Source organism: Mobula hypostoma, chromosome 17 (assembly GCF_963921235.1).
Source record: "Mobula hypostoma chromosome 17, sMobHyp1.1, whole genome shotgun sequence".
Classification (NCBI taxonomy): domain Eukaryota; kingdom Metazoa; phylum Chordata; class Chondrichthyes; order Myliobatiformes; family Myliobatidae; genus Mobula; species Mobula hypostoma.
Window position 1 is genome coordinate 10,698,252 of NC_086113.1, and position 19,772 is coordinate 10,718,023.

Consider the following 19,772-nt stretch of genomic DNA (forward strand, 5'->3'; position numbering starts at 1 on the left):
TGTTAAGTGTACCAATATTATCTCTTACATGTTTTATGTTCCTGAACTTTCAATCTATGGTGCACTTACATAGCTTAAAAAAACAAATAAAGAGTTTCAGTTCTATTGAATTAATAGAATTGTCTAATTCTCTTCAAAGGTTCCCAATGATCATTGGCAAGTCTCATGTTGAAACTACTTTAGCCTTCTTACCCCCAAGAAATTTTGCGCGTTATCAACTTGCCCTGAAGCATCTAAGCATACATTTTGCATTAGTGACCCCAAAGGCACGATTTACGATTCAGTTGGGGGGAAAATCAGAATCATTATGTCCTTATCAAGTCTACCCCCTCACTCTGTGCTGCACTGACTAAAATCACCTTAGCTTTCCCTGTCTGCCTTTTGTCAGGTAAATACAAACCTTATCTAGTCCTCATAACTAGCTTGGTGTAACGTGTGGGTGTTAAGCAAGTCCAATACAATAGCGCTCTAAAAAGCACGCCCAGAAAAAAAGGGACAGTCGCACACAAGCTTAACAGCTGTGGGGCTTCCCTGATTGTTTGGGTTGAAAATGTGGAGTGCTCGCTTTCTTATAGATCGATTCAAATTCCAGACCCCAGTTTTAGTCCATTACAAACAGCTATTCGTCTGCTCCAAGTAGTTCAGCCTACATGCTCCGGATGGAGGTCTTTCACACCATGAGACACAGTCGACCCAACTTACCTTATCGCGGATTTCTTGCAAGGAATTATCACGGAACAACCTTCTGCAATACCAACAAAACTGAGCTTAAGAAACTTCTTAGGATTTGTTGGGTAAAAAGTTAGACTTTGAAAAAAAAAGTATTCCTTTAATTATCTCCCAAATTCAAATAAAAGGATTTAAGTTGACGTATGACCACGTGAGCACATAATACAGCGCATTATTGTGGCATTTGGATCGGAGACCCAGGCTGGCTTCGGCTGTGATTACGCTTTTCCACTTTCTGTTAAGAGCCAGCTTTTTTCTTCTAAAGAGATTGCACTCTGGGCGCTGGATTTCACATGAAGGGATATATGCGAACAGGGAGAGATGCTGCATTTAGCGGAATGGATTTTATTTTGAGGTATTTCAAATGCTTCCGTTGATTGTTCATTAATATGGTGAGTTATTGCTGTTCAAGGCAAAGGTCAGTGGAAAGCCTTACGGGTGTCAGATTGTGCCAAAACACGCTTAGTTTCCTCTTTTCTGCCTGTTTCGGCGCATAGTCCATTTCCAGTAATGTTTGCTCTCCATATGGTAAATATAAAAGAAGTTATTTTGTACAATAGTGTGCGGATCACATGTATTGTATGTGTTGTTCCTTAAATCATGAACAATCGAATATTGAAATCCTGTCAATGGCCGCTCTCTGTCCGAATAAGTACAAACAAAACAATGTATGTTTATTATATATAATTCGACGCCAATATTTCTGGTTGTAAGAGCCAATAATAAAATGATTATTATAACACATGGGCATTAATGTACATTTACTTTTTTGACATTTTATTCTTTATATAACAAGCTACAATGAAAGGTTCATCGTCCATTTTAAAAATCCTGCCAGCTAGTTTATGAATTGTTGTGTCCTTCAAATTTAGGTTACTAGGTTTTTCCTTACTATGTGAGAATTACCGAAATTGCAATGAATCACATCGCTTCATGGATGAGCATTGAATGTTCTATTTCTGTGTGTGTGTGTGTGTGTGTGTGTGTGTGTGTGTGTGTGTGTGTGTGTGTGTGTATGTGTGTGTATGTGTGTGTGTGTGTGTGTGTGTGTTTTGCACAATTATTTCATGGGGGGAAATAACAAGCAAGCTCTTTAATGGATGATCTAAACACAATTGCCCACATTTCTCCATCGTCACTGTGGTAATATTTGACCAACTTGAGGTACAAAGCAGGTTGTATTGGGGTATTATTTACTAGCAGGCCGTCATTGTGTTGGAATATTGACTGCATAAAGAAATTAACGAAATAAATTAATAGGCGATGGAACCCAACTCAATACTGCCATTGTCTTAAGAGTACATTTGCGGTGAAAAAGGCAGGAAAAGACTCCTTATGTTATGCTGGTGGGTGCAAATGTTATATAAAAAAAATGCACCCACCAGTGAGCCTTTCTCAGAAAAGGTCAGAGTGCTGCGATTTGATTTATGTTTTCGGTGTTTTGGGACAGTCATGCCAATGCAATCTGCTTTAACGAATGCTTTACTTCTTTTTATATATGACAAATCACATTGGCAATTATTGATAGCCTGATCGGTTATCCTACCAATGCTAAATTCTACCAATCGTGCAAAATTAAGCCAAGTATTGGGTGGGGTGGGTGTGGGGTATTGCGTGGGCTGAGGAGAGGAGGAGGAGGGTAGTGATGTTTAGAATATAATTGCCAATAAACAAAGTTCGTATCTGGGATCTATGCGATTAAAACAAAAATTGAATAATAAACGTGTTGAACACTATCACGACTTTGCAAACAGTTGTTTCACAAAAGGTTCCATGCACATACAGTGATCATCGCCTTAGTATTTTTTTTAGCCCTAATTGGACTCTGGAGCAGGGTTTTGTTTGCCTATTTAAATTCGTGTGTCCCATCTGCCGTTTCTATTACAACCCCGTCACCCCAATATAAAATGTAAACACTGGACAAAGATTTTTCATGAAGGTTTCAATTTTTTTTAATCGCTCTTGAGTTACAATTCCTTTCTTGCCCACTATCCAATACTGAAGCAAGTTTAACATGTCTAAAACATACAACACACAGTTTCATAGCGTCTTACATGTTTAAAGAACAATAAGAAGTTGGGTTAGTACAGATGCATTTGGGAAGACATGCGTACATAAAATACGACACCGGCGATGACGGACAGAAGGTTTACATGTTGGGTTTATGATAAATCTTTACTTAGAAGAATCCGTTCGATATACAACGAAGATCCGTACATATTGGACGTTTTTTTTTCTCATTGATTGGAATATTGTATCTTCGTGTAATTGATTTGAGATCTTAGGTTGATTTCTGTCCGTTAATAATTCATGTAGATTTAGTCGATGCTCTTAAACAAGGATTTTTAGCATCCCGGCGCCTTTCTTTTTATCGCGTGGAAATTAATGGTTTCTCGATTTCGTTGCAGACTTTGTCCTAAATAACACTTACACAAGCAAACGCAGAGACTGTACAAACTTTCGGTGAGTTTTCTAAACTTTTATGATACCTAAGTAGATATATGGTGGCTAAGGACAGAAAATGCTCTCACTGCAAGGTGTCATCTTTATTAGTTCCCGTTCAAGCGACGGGTTATCTTGAGCTTCTAACAAATGAACCGCAATAGGTTGTTACAATTTAAATCACGTGTGCTTTTGGATATTGGATATAAAAAGACACATACCAGTTATAGAGGAAGTTACATTCAACATATTATAGATGGTAACATGGATGCTATACCATAGTAATTAGCATTATCCGAACATTAGAACATCGATTGGAAATGTAATATTTCCCTTTATATTGAACAAATATACCTTCACAATGGAAGGTGTGACGGTTGCAGTAAATTATACAGACTCTTTGTTTAAAAATATTGGCATCTATTGCTAATATCAAGTCAAATCAAGCAGTCGCCACTTCCACCTCTCTCCGTTTACTCTCTCTTTGTAAATATTTGCATCCGTTAAAGAAAATAGATTCTTATCCAATATTGCAGTTCTCTTACATCCGAGGATAGTGACTTTACAAGGTTCGCTGATATAAGCGGGGCCTTCAATTTCTATGCAGTCGCTTCTGAACTGAAATTCACGGAGCCAAACTTAAGAGGTAGAAAGTTTTAAAGGAAAGATCCAGCATCCGTTGGCGTTACTATTTTCCCACCTTCGTACGATCTCACGAGAGAAGAAAAGGTTGGAGTCAGCACATTAAGATAGTGGAAGGGTTGATCATTGACAATAAAGTACTTCACTACAGAGAGAGAAAAAAACATTGAGCGGCTTACTTGCAAAGTTGCATACGAGTGAATTTTTGGCCCTATCTTCCCTCCTACGCTGCTTGGCTTCCCCTTTCATGTAGTTGCATCGCAATAAGCGATAGGGGCAAGTGTTTTCTCTTTAGTGCTCTGTTTACAGCCTTAGTGCATGAAGTCATAAATCTTACGTAGCCATAAACGACAGAAGCATTGGTATGCATAAGGGGTGTCTATAGCTCATATACTCTTTCATTGCTCGCCTTCTCTCTTTCGTTTCCTCCCCAGTTGTAACTTTTTACTCTTGTAGCTGAAATACTTTGATTTTAACATTTCTAAAACCTCTAGTTTCGGGAATACCGAAATACTGGATGTGCCTTACATTCAACTGAACCGGTTTGAAACCGGCTGGACTTTTACTCCTGCATCGTTTTTCCTCTTAACTATTCTCATGCTGTACCTTCAAACAAAGGCCTTCCTTTGCAACCAGGGGTTAATAAAAAGTTAAGCTAGTACTTTTAATGCGAAAGTGTGCGTCCACATTTAAATAAGGCAAAACTCTATTCGGATCTGAGTGATTATTAAAAAGTGCGTGGATTTAAATGGGACAAGCTCGTTTCAAGTTTGATTGCATAGATTCAGTGATTGCCAAACCCAGGCGCTTGTGTTCTCCGTGTTGGTTAATTTGCATAATTTTTCAGTTGTGACGCTATGTTTCGGGGGAGTTTACCCAGCCTGTCTGTTCAGTACTGCCAGACAGCAAACTTAAAATCCGCGCTTTTAGCATTCAATATTCATAAGAAACATACCCCATTTCTTTGGTATGAGATAAGAGCAGCCAAGGAAGCTGATAGTAGTCTTATCTCCCTGACCAGGGCGCGCTACCATAATCACAAGGGTGGCCATCCAAAAGCTACAGCCCTTCTCTCCAGTTTTTTTTCAGCTCTACCATTTTCCTTTCCCATTTGCCGTTGTCGAATTTCAGCGCTCAAGAGTAATTGTTTGCCTTCATTCCAATTAATTCCGAAGTTCTGAAACTTCTGCTTATCGATTTCCCCCGGTGAATCTGAAAATATTGTGCCGTGGTCTGCGCCTATCGTCAGAGACTAAGGTAAGCTGGACACAAATAGGCTATCACTCGTGAATGGCGGAGTTTATGTCCCAGTGATTTATGACCATATGACTTAAATCTCGGTTCAAGAAAAGTTCACATGCTATAGTTTCCTTTCATATCGTGACTGATACTCGTAGGCTTCCAATTCAAGTCTTTCATTCCAATGTTCTGCTTCTCCTTCGCCCTTGATCGGTTTCTTTGAGCTACTTCCCTCTGCATTTTCGGAGTTTTATGAATTTATTATTGCCTACAACGTAGCCTAGGGCACACCACCACACACCTACCAAGATACTCATTCTGTTCTTCCTGTTAGAAGCTGAGTTCCAATGCTTTCTTTTTCGACCTTCCCACCTTTCTAACCTTAGTGATGTAGTGAACGCTGAAGGCTGTTATGGAGGCGTTTTTTTTTAACTTTCAGTGTGCGTAGCTTAGGGTTATTTGTGCAATAAATTAGAAAATACTCCTAGAATTTGAAGAGATTTCTAAATTGGTGAAAGGATTGTTAGGTGAACTCTATATTGTTACTTCAGTTGACAACCCTTTGGCCAGATGGCAGTTAATATACACGCACACACGTGAATATGCAGTATTATCTGTGCTGCGTATGTGCTTCCAGTTACCAACCATCTCTGCACTCAGACACACAAACAAAACGAGAGTCCAGAGTAATTCGAGAGTAAATAATTTCCCTTAAAATAGAAATTAGAACAAAAATTATTTTGCCAAATATCGGAGTGTAATTACGTAGAATTAAATCATAGCGCTTACACAGGTGAGTAAAGTTGTGGTTGTTGCTTCAGGGAAAATGGCGGACGGCACGCAGGGCCGAGAGAGCAAAAGACATTTTTGATGTTTGAGCAGTGATTCACAGGGGTTTCTATTAGTTATTCGTCGAAAAGAAATGAAAAATTCACAACCTTTCCCCGTTGGTTTATTTATGCATGCTTGTGAAACAGTTTCGATCATATAGTAAGAACTGGATATAAGGCAAATTACTGACAAGTTCTTAACATTAAATCCCAATAACTCAATACATATGGCGATAACTAGCTCCTAAAGCAAATCGTCGCAGGGTTTAGGTTTCAGGCGCAGCTGTGGAGAGTCTGATGCGTAATACTCGCTATTTTATGATTTCAATATTTTAAATGCTTTGGGACCATTATGTGCTGCTGTCAACAATGGCACATGACTTGTTCTGAAGACAGGAGGTTAAATGTATCTTTGAAAAGCATAGTTTAGCGTTTGAATCGCCCACTTTCAGAAACGCACAAAAGGTGTCATTTAAAACCTTAGCGCAAGTTTATCCCGCCTGCTGACCTCGGTAGTTTCGTTTTCATTTATAGACCTGAAAAAAATTACAGCTCCAGGTTCATGTCATATTCACTGGAATGCTGTGAGTTATGTTTTATTGAAAAATAGGGATGTACAGGGGGACAGAAGGGCCAAGTAGTTCATCAGTGTTAACCGGTCAATAATTTTATACGAAACGCGGAGAAAACATTTTGGAATGACCGTTTTGAAAGTAGTTTGAAACTAGTCTCAGTTTGGTCTGCTGAACATCTTCAGCATTTTCTGCTTTTATTTCAGACTTTCATCATCTGCAGTTCTTGGCTTTTCAGACAGATTCGCTTTGTATTAGGGTGACCGAGTCAAAGAAACCCCATGGAAACAATGGTTTGCTCGATAGGGCTAACTTCTTTCAGAAAGTAATACTCCGGTGTAAGCAGGGATCCTTAGGATAATTAACCTACCAGAGGAACCCATCAATGACCAAGTATCCGAACATTATTTCTAGATTAATTAGTGATCTGTAGGCCTTAGCGAGCTTTATATATCCAATGCAAAAATAATTCAACATTATCAATTTATTCCGCGCGACAGTTTAAAACTATTCTTTAACCACGGGTATGGTTGTATTTTTAGGAAAATAATAATTAACTGAAAGGTTTGAAGTGGGTTGTTTACTGCCCCTTTCTCGTGATGCAGGCGCTTTCTGTGGGCTGGGTTTTCAACTCTTCTCCCGGCCTAGTGACCCCCATACATCAAATTACGAGCACTTTCAGAGACAGAGCCTATTATCGTTTGGTCGGAAGAAAAGTTCACACCGTGGTCATGAAGAAGAACGCCAGTTTTTCAGGTTCCTGGCGCTTTCCGATCCATCATGCATTTAACAGGTAGAATTCAAACAGTAAAAAAGAAGGCTTGAAAATTTCCGCCCGACCAAATGGTGACCCGTTAAAAGTGGAACCAACAAAAAAAGCAAGACATTTCTGCTCGCCAGTCTGGGGAAATCAGGATAGTCAAAACAAACACTAGTTAAATTATTTAGAAAACAATGCACTCAGTGCAGGGCGAGAACTGAAATTCTTGTCCAAGGCTCAGAGTTTAAGCATTTTAAAACGAAGCTCCTCTCCGGAGCCGCGTAAATACCATTAGTGTCTATCTGGCAGGAATGTTCAAATACTGGTCAACACGGAAATACAGTCTGCAATAAAGTTTGGTAATAGTTTTAAAGAGTTACTTAAAAGGTACTTTGCCGATAATTAACTTTATAGTTATCAATTTAATCGTAATCATAAATTAAAACTTTGCACAAGTTAGTGTTTACTTTTTGTATTTATCCTTGCTGAAAAGTTAGCGTTCCAAAAACTGCTTTCCTTTGGTTTTATTTTTTTGAACAAATATTTCAAATGATTCAATCATTTGTGTGAGCTTATGTCAATATATCTGCTTTATATAATGATCGGCCTATTTAAAATCGACCAATTTAAACGGATATACACAAATCAAAAATCACAAAGCATTAGTTTTAACATTTGTTTTATTCGCACGCAGTGTTTCTTTTTAACTACCTAAGGAAAAAAAAACCGTCTGCTTTTAGGTCAACCTCCCGAAATCCATGGTTCACAGGAAACCAGAAGTAGTATTGTATTTCCATAATCAGACAAAATAAAACAAGAAACCAGAATCTGAAGGAACTCAATGTTTGGTTCTCACCCACACTGAGCATTTAGTGCTGAGGGTCAGTTTTAAACTGCTGTTATACTGAGAACGCCTAGGGCTAAGCTGTGTGACCAAATATTGCTGCACACTTTTTTCATTTATGGCTTTGATGTCAGCTGCTATTGAGAGTAAGATGGATTTGTACCATTTCACCATTATGGTTTTGTTTGTTGTAACCCTAGGTCTACCCGAAGAGGCCATTGGAAGAAGAGTCACGTGACACCGGGTGCCAATGTTATTCTATAAGGGTGTCAAGACCCTGTCAGTTTGCGAAATAAATATTGGGAAGCAACGAGATGCAAAAAGCAACATACTACGACAGCTCTGCGATTTTCGGTGGTTACACGTACCAAGGAGCAAATGGTTTTAACTACAATGCCAGCCAGCAGCAATATCCGCCTTCATCTCATGTGGAAAATGACTACCACCGGCCTGCCTGCTCTCTACAGTCACCTGCAAGCTCTGCCCCTCATCACAAGCCCAATGATCTTAATGAGAGCTGCATGCGAACCAGTGCCAACCAAACGAGCCATCTCCCTGTTATTGCAGAGCAACAGAAGCCGCAACCACCTCCACCACCCCCACCCCCACCATCTGTATCCCCACCCCAAAATGCCAGCAGCAACTCAAATCAATCTAGCACAAGCAAAAACCCCACACTTACCTCACAAACCACCATTAGTAAACAAATATTCCCTTGGATGAAAGAGTCACGCCAAAATGCCAAGCAAAAGACCAGCAGTTCTAGTTCAGGTATAACTTAACCTGTTTTTCTTTTGACTTACTTGTCATGACAGAGTTGCAATGAGTACATGCTAACAAAGTCAATCTCATTATCACTATCACAGGTGGTCAAGCAAATAATTGTGTGGCTTATGTAGCCTTTAAAAGTGGTTTGAACATTTTCACACAATAATTAGACAAAGAACCAATAAATTTCATTATTTCCAAAATGTAGTTTAGGTAAATTAAGGTACATATTTATCCATATCTATATCTATCTATCTATCAGCTTATATCTATCTATTTATATCTATAATCTATCTATCTATGTATGCATATGTATATGTGTATTTGTATGTATATGTGTATACGTATGTGTGTGAGAGAGCGAGAAGCAATTATATCTCACCTTCTCTCCACAGCCCTGTTGAACCCTCTTCCCCCATTCTTTTCTCTCTCTTTCCCACTGATCTTTTATCTCTAACATATTTAAAATCTTAGCACAACTTTGTTCTACTTCATTTATACTGGGTTTATTTGAATATTATATTTGTTATTTATGTATATGTTCATACTGATCAGAAGTTAGAATCATATATATATATATATAACCTGTTCTAATTTCAATAATGTCCAGATGGGTAGTTAAGTATGTCTTCAATCCAAGGATTGGACAGTGAATAGCATAATCTTCATTTCATTTCAAGGTTTAATGACCAGTATAAATGTGGTTTAACTTAAATTATCTGTTATCTAAATGCAATCCCTGAAAATATATGTATTATTATATGATTAATAGCATGATTTGTGGACAGCCGTGATTCTTTTATAAATTAAAATGGCTTGGAAATATTTAAAATTTAGATTTGCATCTGTGGTCACAACCAAATATATGCAAACATATATTTATATTCACAAGCTGAGAAATACATTAATAAGAGCTTTGATAAATTTTCTGTAAACCATAACAACATATGGCATTGCAATTGAAAATTGTGATCAGTAGTTATGAATTATCATTATCCATATTGAATATATTTTTGTTCATTTATTGGATGTGTGCATTGCTGGCAAGAGCTGAATTTATTGCCTATCCATAATTGCCTTTGATTATGTGTGGTGAACCACCTTCTTGAACCACTGAAAATTATATGCAATCCAGTGCTTTTTTTAAGTAACCACTCAATAACTTGAAATAACATGCCATGTTAGAAACTGTAGTGACATAAACAAGCATATCTCTTGTAGAGGCTGAAGGACACTTCAAGTTGGTTTGTTAGTATTTTATATAAAGTAGATCAGGTGCTAGAAATCAGTGTTCATTTCTAAATATAACTCAATATTATGATTACCTATGTATGTATTCAGTATAGCCCAGAGTAGCATGTGTTACAGTTCTTAAAGGTCCAATGGCCAATTTTATTTGTAACTTCTTAAAAATATAAAGTAGATAGATACTTAGATATGTAGATATTGATGTATATCCTTACAGATGTACTTAATGGCCATTTCCTTTATTTATAGTTGAAAGTTCTGCTGGTGAGAAAAGTCCACCTGGCCCAGCGTCCAAGAGGGCACGCACAGCCTACACCAGTGCCCAGCTGGTGGAATTGGAGAAGGAGTTTCATTTTAATCGCTACCTTTGTAGGCCCCGGAGGGTCGAAATGGCCAATTTGTTAAACCTCACTGAAAGACAAATCAAAATCTGGTTCCAGAATCGTAGAATGAAGTACAAGAAAGATCAGAAGGCAAAAGGTATGCTAACTTCCTCTGGAGGACAGTCGCCATGCAGAAGCCCCATCCCGCCTTCCGCAGCGGGAGGATATGCAAACTCGATGCATTCCTTGGCGACCAGTGCACCCTATGATCCTCACTCACCTACTTCCTTCAGCAAACCTCATCAAAATGCATATGGTATTCCTACATCTTATCCTGGGCCTCTCAACAATTGCCCACCTCCACAGAAGAGATACGCTGGGACAACAGCTGTGACACCTGAATATGACTCGCACCCTCTTCAAGGTAATGGCAGCTATGGGACTCCTCATTTACAGGGTAGCCCAGTGTATGTTGGAGGGAACTTTGTAGAATCCATGCCAAGCTCTGGGCCTTCTCTTTTCAGCTTAACCCACCTTGGCCACCCTCCCTCTGGAAGCATGGACTATAACGGTGGAGGGCCAATGACCAGCAACCATCATCATGGACCTTGTGACCCACATCCCACATACACAGACCTTTCTTCACACCATCCGTCTCAGGGAAGAATTCAGGAAGCACCGAAACTGACCCATCTGTAATGGACCGGTTGGCTCCTGGTGTACTATCACTGTCTTATGCATTTATGTCATCTTAAACTTATGATTACATTTCTCCTTTCACCTCTTTCTCCTTTTTGATTTAGTATCAATCTTTATAGTTTACATGTAATGGTGTTTCTATAGACAACCAATCCTTGCTTGTATTGCTCTGTCTCTGGTTCGTGGTTGTTCTTCTCATGGACTCCAGCCTTAGCATTCAGTAGTAGAAGTGAAGTACTAAGGCTTCCAGAACTTTGCATATATAATCTTCTACTCTTATGGAACAGGGTATATGAACAAATTTTCTAAAAAAAATACCTAAACGTGAATTTGTTCGTGCTTTATTTTTCCTTATGAGGAACAGTAAAATGGTTTATATTGCACTTCTTTACATTGAATGGTTAAACGAGATCGATGCGCTTGTACAGGGTCTCCCTGGGCAAATAGAAATTCTTGTCCATCTTTCAGTATGTGTGTATGCTGGTGAACATTCAAATTTATTTATTTGCTCTTTCAAAGGAGAATAATCTAAGTGTTTAAAATATTATTTATCCCCATTGACACATATTTATAAAGAAAACTGTACATTAACTATTTACTTGGTTATGTTCAGCCTTGTGTTTTAAGTCATGGTAAATATATGTTTCTTTTTAAATTCCTGTAAGATACACAGAAAAGTAGTTTTCTGTCCATAATGTAATAAAGGAAAGCAATTTGGTCAATTGTGGGAATAATGCCAAGGAAACAGAATTTAGTCTGTAACTGTAGTATTCTTAAAATGAAACACAACATTGCCACAATTTTGTTTTAGATATGCATTCCATGCTGCAAATGAAATACCCGTTGAACAGCTAGTTCTGAAGAATAAATTTTTTTTGTCAGCAATATTGTGTTGCTTGAAATATTAACTCTGCTCAAATCAATGCACTATTTTCCTTCTGAAATGCTTGTAAAAATGCAAACCAGCTCAGCAACACACAGTAAAGCACACAGCCCTGTAATCAGGTTTCCTTTGTGTTGTGTGGCTACAACCAAGTCTTCCACCCCCACACTGTAACATCATCCATTTTCATGTGGCTGGCATCTGTCTCCAATGCTGCATTTATTGAAGTCCAAAAGGGAAGGGACTCTCTCTGCCCCCCCCCCCCCATGTAGGAAATGAAAAACTCTACAAGAAAATAGTGTTGGATTTATTATATTTAATAATTAATAATAGTTTGTTTGATCAAGACAAATACACACTACAAATAAAAGGTACAGATAGTACACTGCACAGAAAATATTTCACCATCGGAGAGAAGCCCAGCTATTGTCGCCTCGTTCGTTTTCCAACGTACAATGCATGTGCTGAGAGGAGAAAGAAAAAAGAAAATGTCAGGATTCAGAAACGTTTGTCACTCATGGTTTTAAATTAATATCTGATTTAGAAACATTGCTGGAAAAGATTTTAACTCTAGCTGATGAATGCATAAAATTCGTACACAAGCCGATTCTAAATAATGAAGAAAGAAAAACAGTCATGCATTCGGGTTGAGACACTTAAGCGCCTACCGTTCAACGTAAAAAAGACTAGAACGAACAATGTTGGCTTATTTATTTTAAAATGCCCTTTTAATTTTCAAAGTTAATGAAGTTATCACTTACTACTTCAGCTATAATCAGTTGCACCTAAGTTATAAACTGTAATGTAAACTCCATACAGTAATTCAATAGTTACAGCAACTAATGTTAGTTCAGGATTTTTTTCTTCCCATTGCATGTTTCCCCGAGTCAAGAACTGAAAATAAAAGTATCCGGATAGACTTCCTTGTTGTCAGATAGTTACTTAAAATTACTTTTATGTAGTTTATTAATTTTCAAATAAGGCATTTTAATTCCAGGCATGCATTAATAATCACATAACCTTATGATCTATCAAACTACGTCTCAATATATATGTGTGCAGTGTATATTGATATATAGGCAGAAATATGGTTTTGGAGAATTTATTAACGCGCTGCAAATTTTCCCGTGTGCTTCTAAAAATGTGGAAGAAACAAGAAAAAGAGAGCTTATACTTGGTATGCTACATTTTCAATAAAAGGAATTAGTTTCCATTTGATAGAGCAGGAGTGCTCAGAAAGGAGACGCCATGTTGTCGGTGTCCTCTCTGTCGGAGTTTCCCAAAGGATATGTGGTCTAATTTATCTTCCTATCCAAAATACACGCACGACCTTCTTTACTCGAGTCGCAATGCTTTAAAAGTGATACTATTAAAGTGCGGACCATGGAATTGAACTGTAACCTGGGCTGCAATACTCCAAGAATTTATTATAAAGCACGAGTTTCGTAAATTCAGATCGAACGAAATCATTACGGGTAACCTGAGAAGAAACCTCAACATTTTTTTCGCGCATATTAGCTATAAATAATGTATTTTAACGAGAGCACCTTTCTGATGTGATTTTGCTGTAATTTTGTACAATTGAAAACTAAAATCCCATTTAATTGATAATGAAAGGTTAAATCGCAACGAAACAGTCCTTAAAAGAGCCATTCTAACTCAATATTTATCGTTAAATGATATTTTAAACTTTCAAATTTGAATTAATTTAAATACTTAAAACGCTTATAACAAACCATTACTCCCAGAACACAGTAAGGATTTACCCATAACAAGTGACAATCTAGCTAGCGTTTTAATAGGACTTGTATGTTTTCTTCAAAATATTTGAGATGCAATAGTGAACGATTCTCCCCGCATATCTATCCTTTGCTACAGTTTGCAAATGGCAAAGTTATTCATAAAATCAGCATTTCCGAATCTTAAAATATACTTCTTTTTATTCCATACCATTTGGTGTTGCTAACAAACTGATTTGCTTTCGCCCACATATCCTTGCCACAGAGACCCTGAAAATTTGCAGAACGCCAACGCCTACTCAAGTTTCACATACAAAAGCTCCATTTAATTGCAAAAAGCTCTTTTCATTTGTACGTTAGCACCAAAAAAAATCATCATTACAAACTTGAAAGAGGGAAAATTAGTGTTAATGATTAAATGTTTCTTTTTAAACGAACTCACCGCTTGGTGTAATAATAGAGTAGCGCTGACTATGGTATGAGGGTAAGCAAAATACTCCCTGCAACAATTTTAAGCACCATAACAGGGTTCTCACATTCTTGATGATATTCGACATTGCAGCGAGAAGCTTTAAATGTGTTCTTGGGGGCCAGAAGCTGTCAGACCTTTAGCCGAGCAAGATTGATAGCGCGCATACTTCCTTTCAGCTTTGTTTGCGGTATAAGCAATACTGAGGCCCAGCAAACCACTACCATTTCCATTTTGCCTGTTCCAATAAATTCCCAGCACCCTTGAATTCCTCGTTCGCGAAAGATATTTTGTCGACGTGCTGGTGTATTTATAAAATACTGCGTGGGCATAACGAATATAAGTGTATCGTGACTTAGCGTTCATCCCCTCCCCCGCCCCACCACCACACCCGCCCTTCACAATTTATATTAAAGTATAACTAATTTTATAAAGATAATTTAAAGATAAATTCTTGAAAGCAGACGATCAGTTTACTGCTTCAGTTATGCTACGAAAAGTCGCGTTTAACTGAAACTTTCGTTTCATATAAAATAAAGTCATATCTTTATTCTATCTATTCATCTGTTTTTCTATTCCTGCGAGTTTATCAGCGTGGATGCTTGAGTGTACATGTGTGTCGGTGCTTTGCGAATGATTTAAATTCAGTGGCCTACTATCACGAAGAGCTAATCCGCAGATGTTACAGATTTCACAAAATAAGATTATACAATACCTTCAGTAATATGCCTTTTTTTCGTTGGCCATAAATAAACGGCTATTTAAAAAAATCATGTAATGTTGTATCCAGAATCACCACCACATTCGATGTCCTGCGTGAATTATTGCCTCCATACAGAATAAAAATCAAAGAATATCCGGTACAGTACAAATATAATAATGGGGGGACCGAACTCCCAGCGAAAGCATGGAAGCAAATGGCTGTAGCTTCGCCTTGTGTAACTTCTTATGTGGCTGGGTTCTGGGGTCCAATGTCAAAACTTTGAAGATTAATGGATTACTTTGTTAATGACTCTAGGCGTCAGATTTAGGTGCAAGATGATTTGTGAGGTGCAAGTCGTCTTCGTGACAGTCGGTAACACACAGAGAAAAAGGAGCCAGCAAGTGTGCAGGAGACAGAGAGGGAGACAGTAAGAAACAAGCAGGGCTGTGTGAACTGATTACCAGGAGCTTTAAAACTGAAATCTTTTACACATTTATTATGGGAAGATATCAAAAAGTAGAAATCAAAACACCGCTGGCCCAGAATGAGGCGTTCCTCTCTGACTTTTTGGATCAATCACATAGACAGTGCCTTCTTTTGATTAAACCCCAAATTGTCATTGGGCAGACGCAATCATGTGACAGCGAATTCGGTCCAATTTCAACCTTGTCTCCATGAATTCAATAGTTTAATAGTAGCACGGTCCCCATACGGCTGTAATCAGTGAATTAGAAAAAAAACAGCAGCGATATTTATTTTTTTAAAACGGCCCAAAAAATAACTAACACCTAACTTTCTCCCCCTACGTTCTGTGGAGACGGCAATGAATTACGAATTTGAACGAGAAATTGGTTTTATCAATAGCCAGCCGTCGCTTGCTGAGTGCCTGACATCTTTTCCCCCTGTCGGTGATACATTTCAAAGTTCATCAATCAAGAACTCGACGCTTTCACACTCGACAGTGATTCCTCCTCCTTTTGAGCAAACCATCCCTAGCCTGAATCCCAGCAGTCACCCTCGCCAAAGCCGGCCAAAACAGAGCCCAAATGGCACAAGTCCTTTACCAGCCGCGTCTCTACCTCCGGAGTACCCCTGGATGAAAGAGAAAAAAAACTCCAAGAAGAATCACCTGCCCGCTTCTTCTGGACCGGCAGAATCCCGTCTTTCCCAAAAAGGTCAGCTCAAAGACGTTTCATTTCTAATGATTGTCTTAACTTAGTCTAACTTATTTGCATGAAGTGTTTAATCAGTTTTATTTTGGCTACTAGGTAATAATTATGAAATCGAAGCACTTTCGCCTACTTATTTAATGGAGAATGATTTATTTGGCGAGCTAGTCAGAAAATGACCTTCTGTGCTCTCCCCATCCCAGAGTTTTTATATTTGACAGTAATGAAGAGTGATAGATGAGCGCGCTTTCATGGTAAAGCAGCGGATACAGAGATCACCAAATGTGCAAAGACTGTTGCGAACTTTGCTATAAGATTGGGGCTACTGCACACGTGGATTTTACAATATCTTTAATATTTTAGAAAGAAGCAGACGCCACAGTCGCAGACTCTGAAACAATGGATTTGCTGCATTCAGGCGGCCATTTTGTTGCAGTGAACAGATTATTTTTTATATTATTTTGGTTCAAGTGGTTATAATCTGTTTCATGATTAATTTTCGCGTCCGTTTATTTGTAGAAACTCGTGAAATTCCGGATAATACAGGTGGGGGATCGCGGAGGTTAAGGACAGCTTATACAAACACACAGCTTTTGGAACTGGAGAAAGAATTTCACTTCAACAAGTATCTGTGTCGACCCAGGCGGGTGGAGATCGCAGCCTTGCTCGATTTGACTGAAAGACAAGTGAAAGTGTGGTTTCAGAACAGACGAATGAAGCACAAAAGACAGACCCAATGCAAAGAGAACCAAAACGGAGATGGTAAATTTAAGAATTTGGAGGACAGTGGGCAGACTGAAGATGACGAAGAGAAGTCACTCTTCGAGCAGGGCATCAACAATGTTACTGGCGCTCTTTTGGATAGGGAAGGGTATACTTTTCAAACCAATGCACTGACTCAACAGCAGGCCCAGAATTTACACAATGGAGAATCCCAAAGTTTCCCAGTTTCGCCTTTACCCAGCAATGAGAAAAATCTAAAACATTTTCATCAACAGTCACCCACTGTTCAAAACTGCCTGTCAACAATGGCCCAGAACTGTGCAGCTGGCCTGAACAATGACAGTCCAGAGGCCCTTGATGTCCCTTCTTTACAGGATTTTAATGTGTTTTCTACAGAATCCTGCTTACAGCTTTCAGACGGAGTATCGCCGAGTTTACCAGGGTCCCTGGACAGCCCTGTGGATCTTTCTGCTGACAGTTTTGACTTTTTTACGGATACTCTAACTACAATCGATTTGCAACATTTGAACTACTAAATGAACAGTCGCTGTAAGCAAAATATGCCTTCTTTTAAACTCGTTTCCTTCCCTTCATTTCCTTTCAAATGGTCAGTATTCCCCCCCCCCCCCATTTTAAATAACTTGAATGTGTTGAGGAGCACCTATAATTTGCAAAGATGATTTGGGCTTTCCCTCATATTTCACAACTTGCTAATTCAGCAATACATGGGTCTACGTGAAAATTACTTTGAAGATATTGACCAGTTGCTACTATTACCTCTTTTACTTTTGTATTAAGTTAGGGTGCATTGCCATTAATAATTTGATAGAGTAAAGTATTATACGCTACAGGTAGCCACCCTGAAGCATTTTATCTCTCAGGACTATTTACACTTAATAAATATTCTTTGTTTTCTTTTTGACATAAATTCATTAATGAAATCGAAGTGCCTGGTCAGTCTCGTTCTTTACTTCTTCTTAATAGTATTTAAGTGCAAAATAAAAACAATCCAGTACCTTTATTGTAAGGCTCAAAAGAAGGAATAAAAATGTGGTTGAAAACTTATCAAAACTGTGATACAGAGCCAGGGACTAGGGAAATCTAATAACGTAGCGTTTATTAAATCACAGAAAACATTGGCACTCTCATGAGCAGTACAAAGGCAAACAGGCGGGCACATATGGAAATCAACAATATTTCACGGGAAAAAAAAATCTTCTTAAGTTCACCCCATGGAAACATCAGCCACCACTGAAAATCTAGGAAAGAAGGGAAAAAGTTTAAGTGTTCATGGCCATGTGCACTTGTTATCAAACAACGCTCTTTATTTATTGATGTCAGTAGCTAATCTTTAGTGCCGATTCCACTATCCCTTATCTCGCTTGCTGCCACTCATCATCAGCAATATAGATTCCCATATGTTTTACCACGCCATGCGCGATTAACCTGATCTTTTTTTTTAAAAAAAAGATCTTAAGAATTCATAATATTGCCACGTAGTTAACTACTTTCAATTTACATGCCACCTGAGGTAAATATCGAAGTGCAATTTTATTCATTTTTAAAACGAGCTTTGAGAGAGTGTAGTACGTAAAATCTATTCAACTTTCTTATAAAATTATTTTTTGATATAAGTCTAAAGTAATTATGATCTGATTTTTGTCCACATTTTATAAAAGGCGACACATATTCCAGTTCGTTTTCACGTTTGTATTTCTGTCAATAAAATCACTGTGGGATTGCTTCCTCGTGGTGCACTGGGATTTATAGGCAGCCATTCCTTTTTTTTTGTTTTAACTTTCCTATAACAATTCCTTACTCCCACCCCCCAGCTTCACGCCGGCCCTCAAAGAATTTGTGGTAATTCTTGTTTCGATGCAGCAGAAACTTGAGTACGAGCGGCGATGCACAGCGCTCGTGTTCGCGTCCCGAGCACGTTGGGCTTTTCCATAAGCGGTGACGGGAACCGCTCTGGAGGTAATACTTCCCAATCTCATAAATCAACCCTCCTTTATGAATGAGTATGTCATGAAATGGATCAATCGCAGTAGCACATAACAAAAAAAAAGTTAGCTTACGTATTTGGCCAGTCGGGGATCCCCTGTCAGTTTGTAAGTTGTAGGCGTTCAGTCGTAATTCATTTTTACAGAGCGCGGCAGTTTCTTACAGCTGCCCTGACACACAGTTCGAATTTGAACAAACTACTTAAGGATTTACAGCGACGCTACTGTTACTCTGGAGTTCCAATTATTTAATCATTAAGCAGGGAAATGGCGGAAATGGATTTTTATTGCTTACTATTACTGGCACTGTGTCCAAGTGTTTTTTTAATATGTTACATGATCAGACTACTGTATCCTGTCCACTGGGAAGACAATACTCTTCCCTATTAAAAGCAAACCGCACGGGAAACCGTGACACATTGTCAATAACACGTCTCTATGAAGCAAATCTTTACACGACATAATGGGCAGGCTACCAGAAAATTAGCTGTTTTCTGTGAAAGTATAACTAGAGAAGTTTGCTCATTTATTCTGAATTATAGGCTCTCCTTCCATGTCCAAATTCCAATGAAATCCAAATATCGGCCTTGTTTTCTGGGATGAGGGTGTGTGTGTGTGTGTGTGTGTGTGTGTGTGTGTGTGTGTGTGTGTGTGTGTAAGGTGGGGTGGGAGACTTATTCACCGGGTCCTTGGGAAATCTGCATCACTATTTTCCTTTCACGGTCGGGTAGAATTGCTTTTCTTTGCAGAATTCAATACGTTCATAAGGCGTTACAACATTATTTCCCCCTTTAAATCCATCTTTCTTGAGGAGGCAGCGTCCTCTGCACTGATTGTTCAACCCCAGAGAATAAAAATGGCGGAGCTGTTTGTTACAGTAAAGCTTTCCATTTGTTTGAACTTGCTAGCACATGGAAGGCGGAAAAATGTACTAATTGCAGCTTCTGATTGCCGCATATTACGTGAGGGGAAAGGGTGTATTTTTTA

The 19,772-nt window shown here is 38.5% G+C and overlaps 1 protein-coding gene across 1 annotated transcript; it reads left to right on the forward strand.

The window, feature by feature from the left end:
* The first annotated feature begins 8,341 nt into the window (after nt 1–8,341).
* hoxa2b (homeobox A2b) lies at nt 8,342–17,657 on the forward strand. Its single transcript, XM_063069710.1, has 4 exons — nt 8,342–8,829; nt 10,324–11,092; nt 15,692–16,065; nt 16,579–17,657. Exons 1-4 carry the CDS (start codon nt 8,373–8,375, stop codon nt 17,316–17,318), a joined length of 2,340 nt encoding a protein of 779 aa, XP_062925780.1. The 5' UTR covers nt 8,342–8,372; the 3' UTR covers nt 17,319–17,657.
* The last annotated feature ends 2,115 nt before the right edge of the window (nt 17,658–19,772 follow it).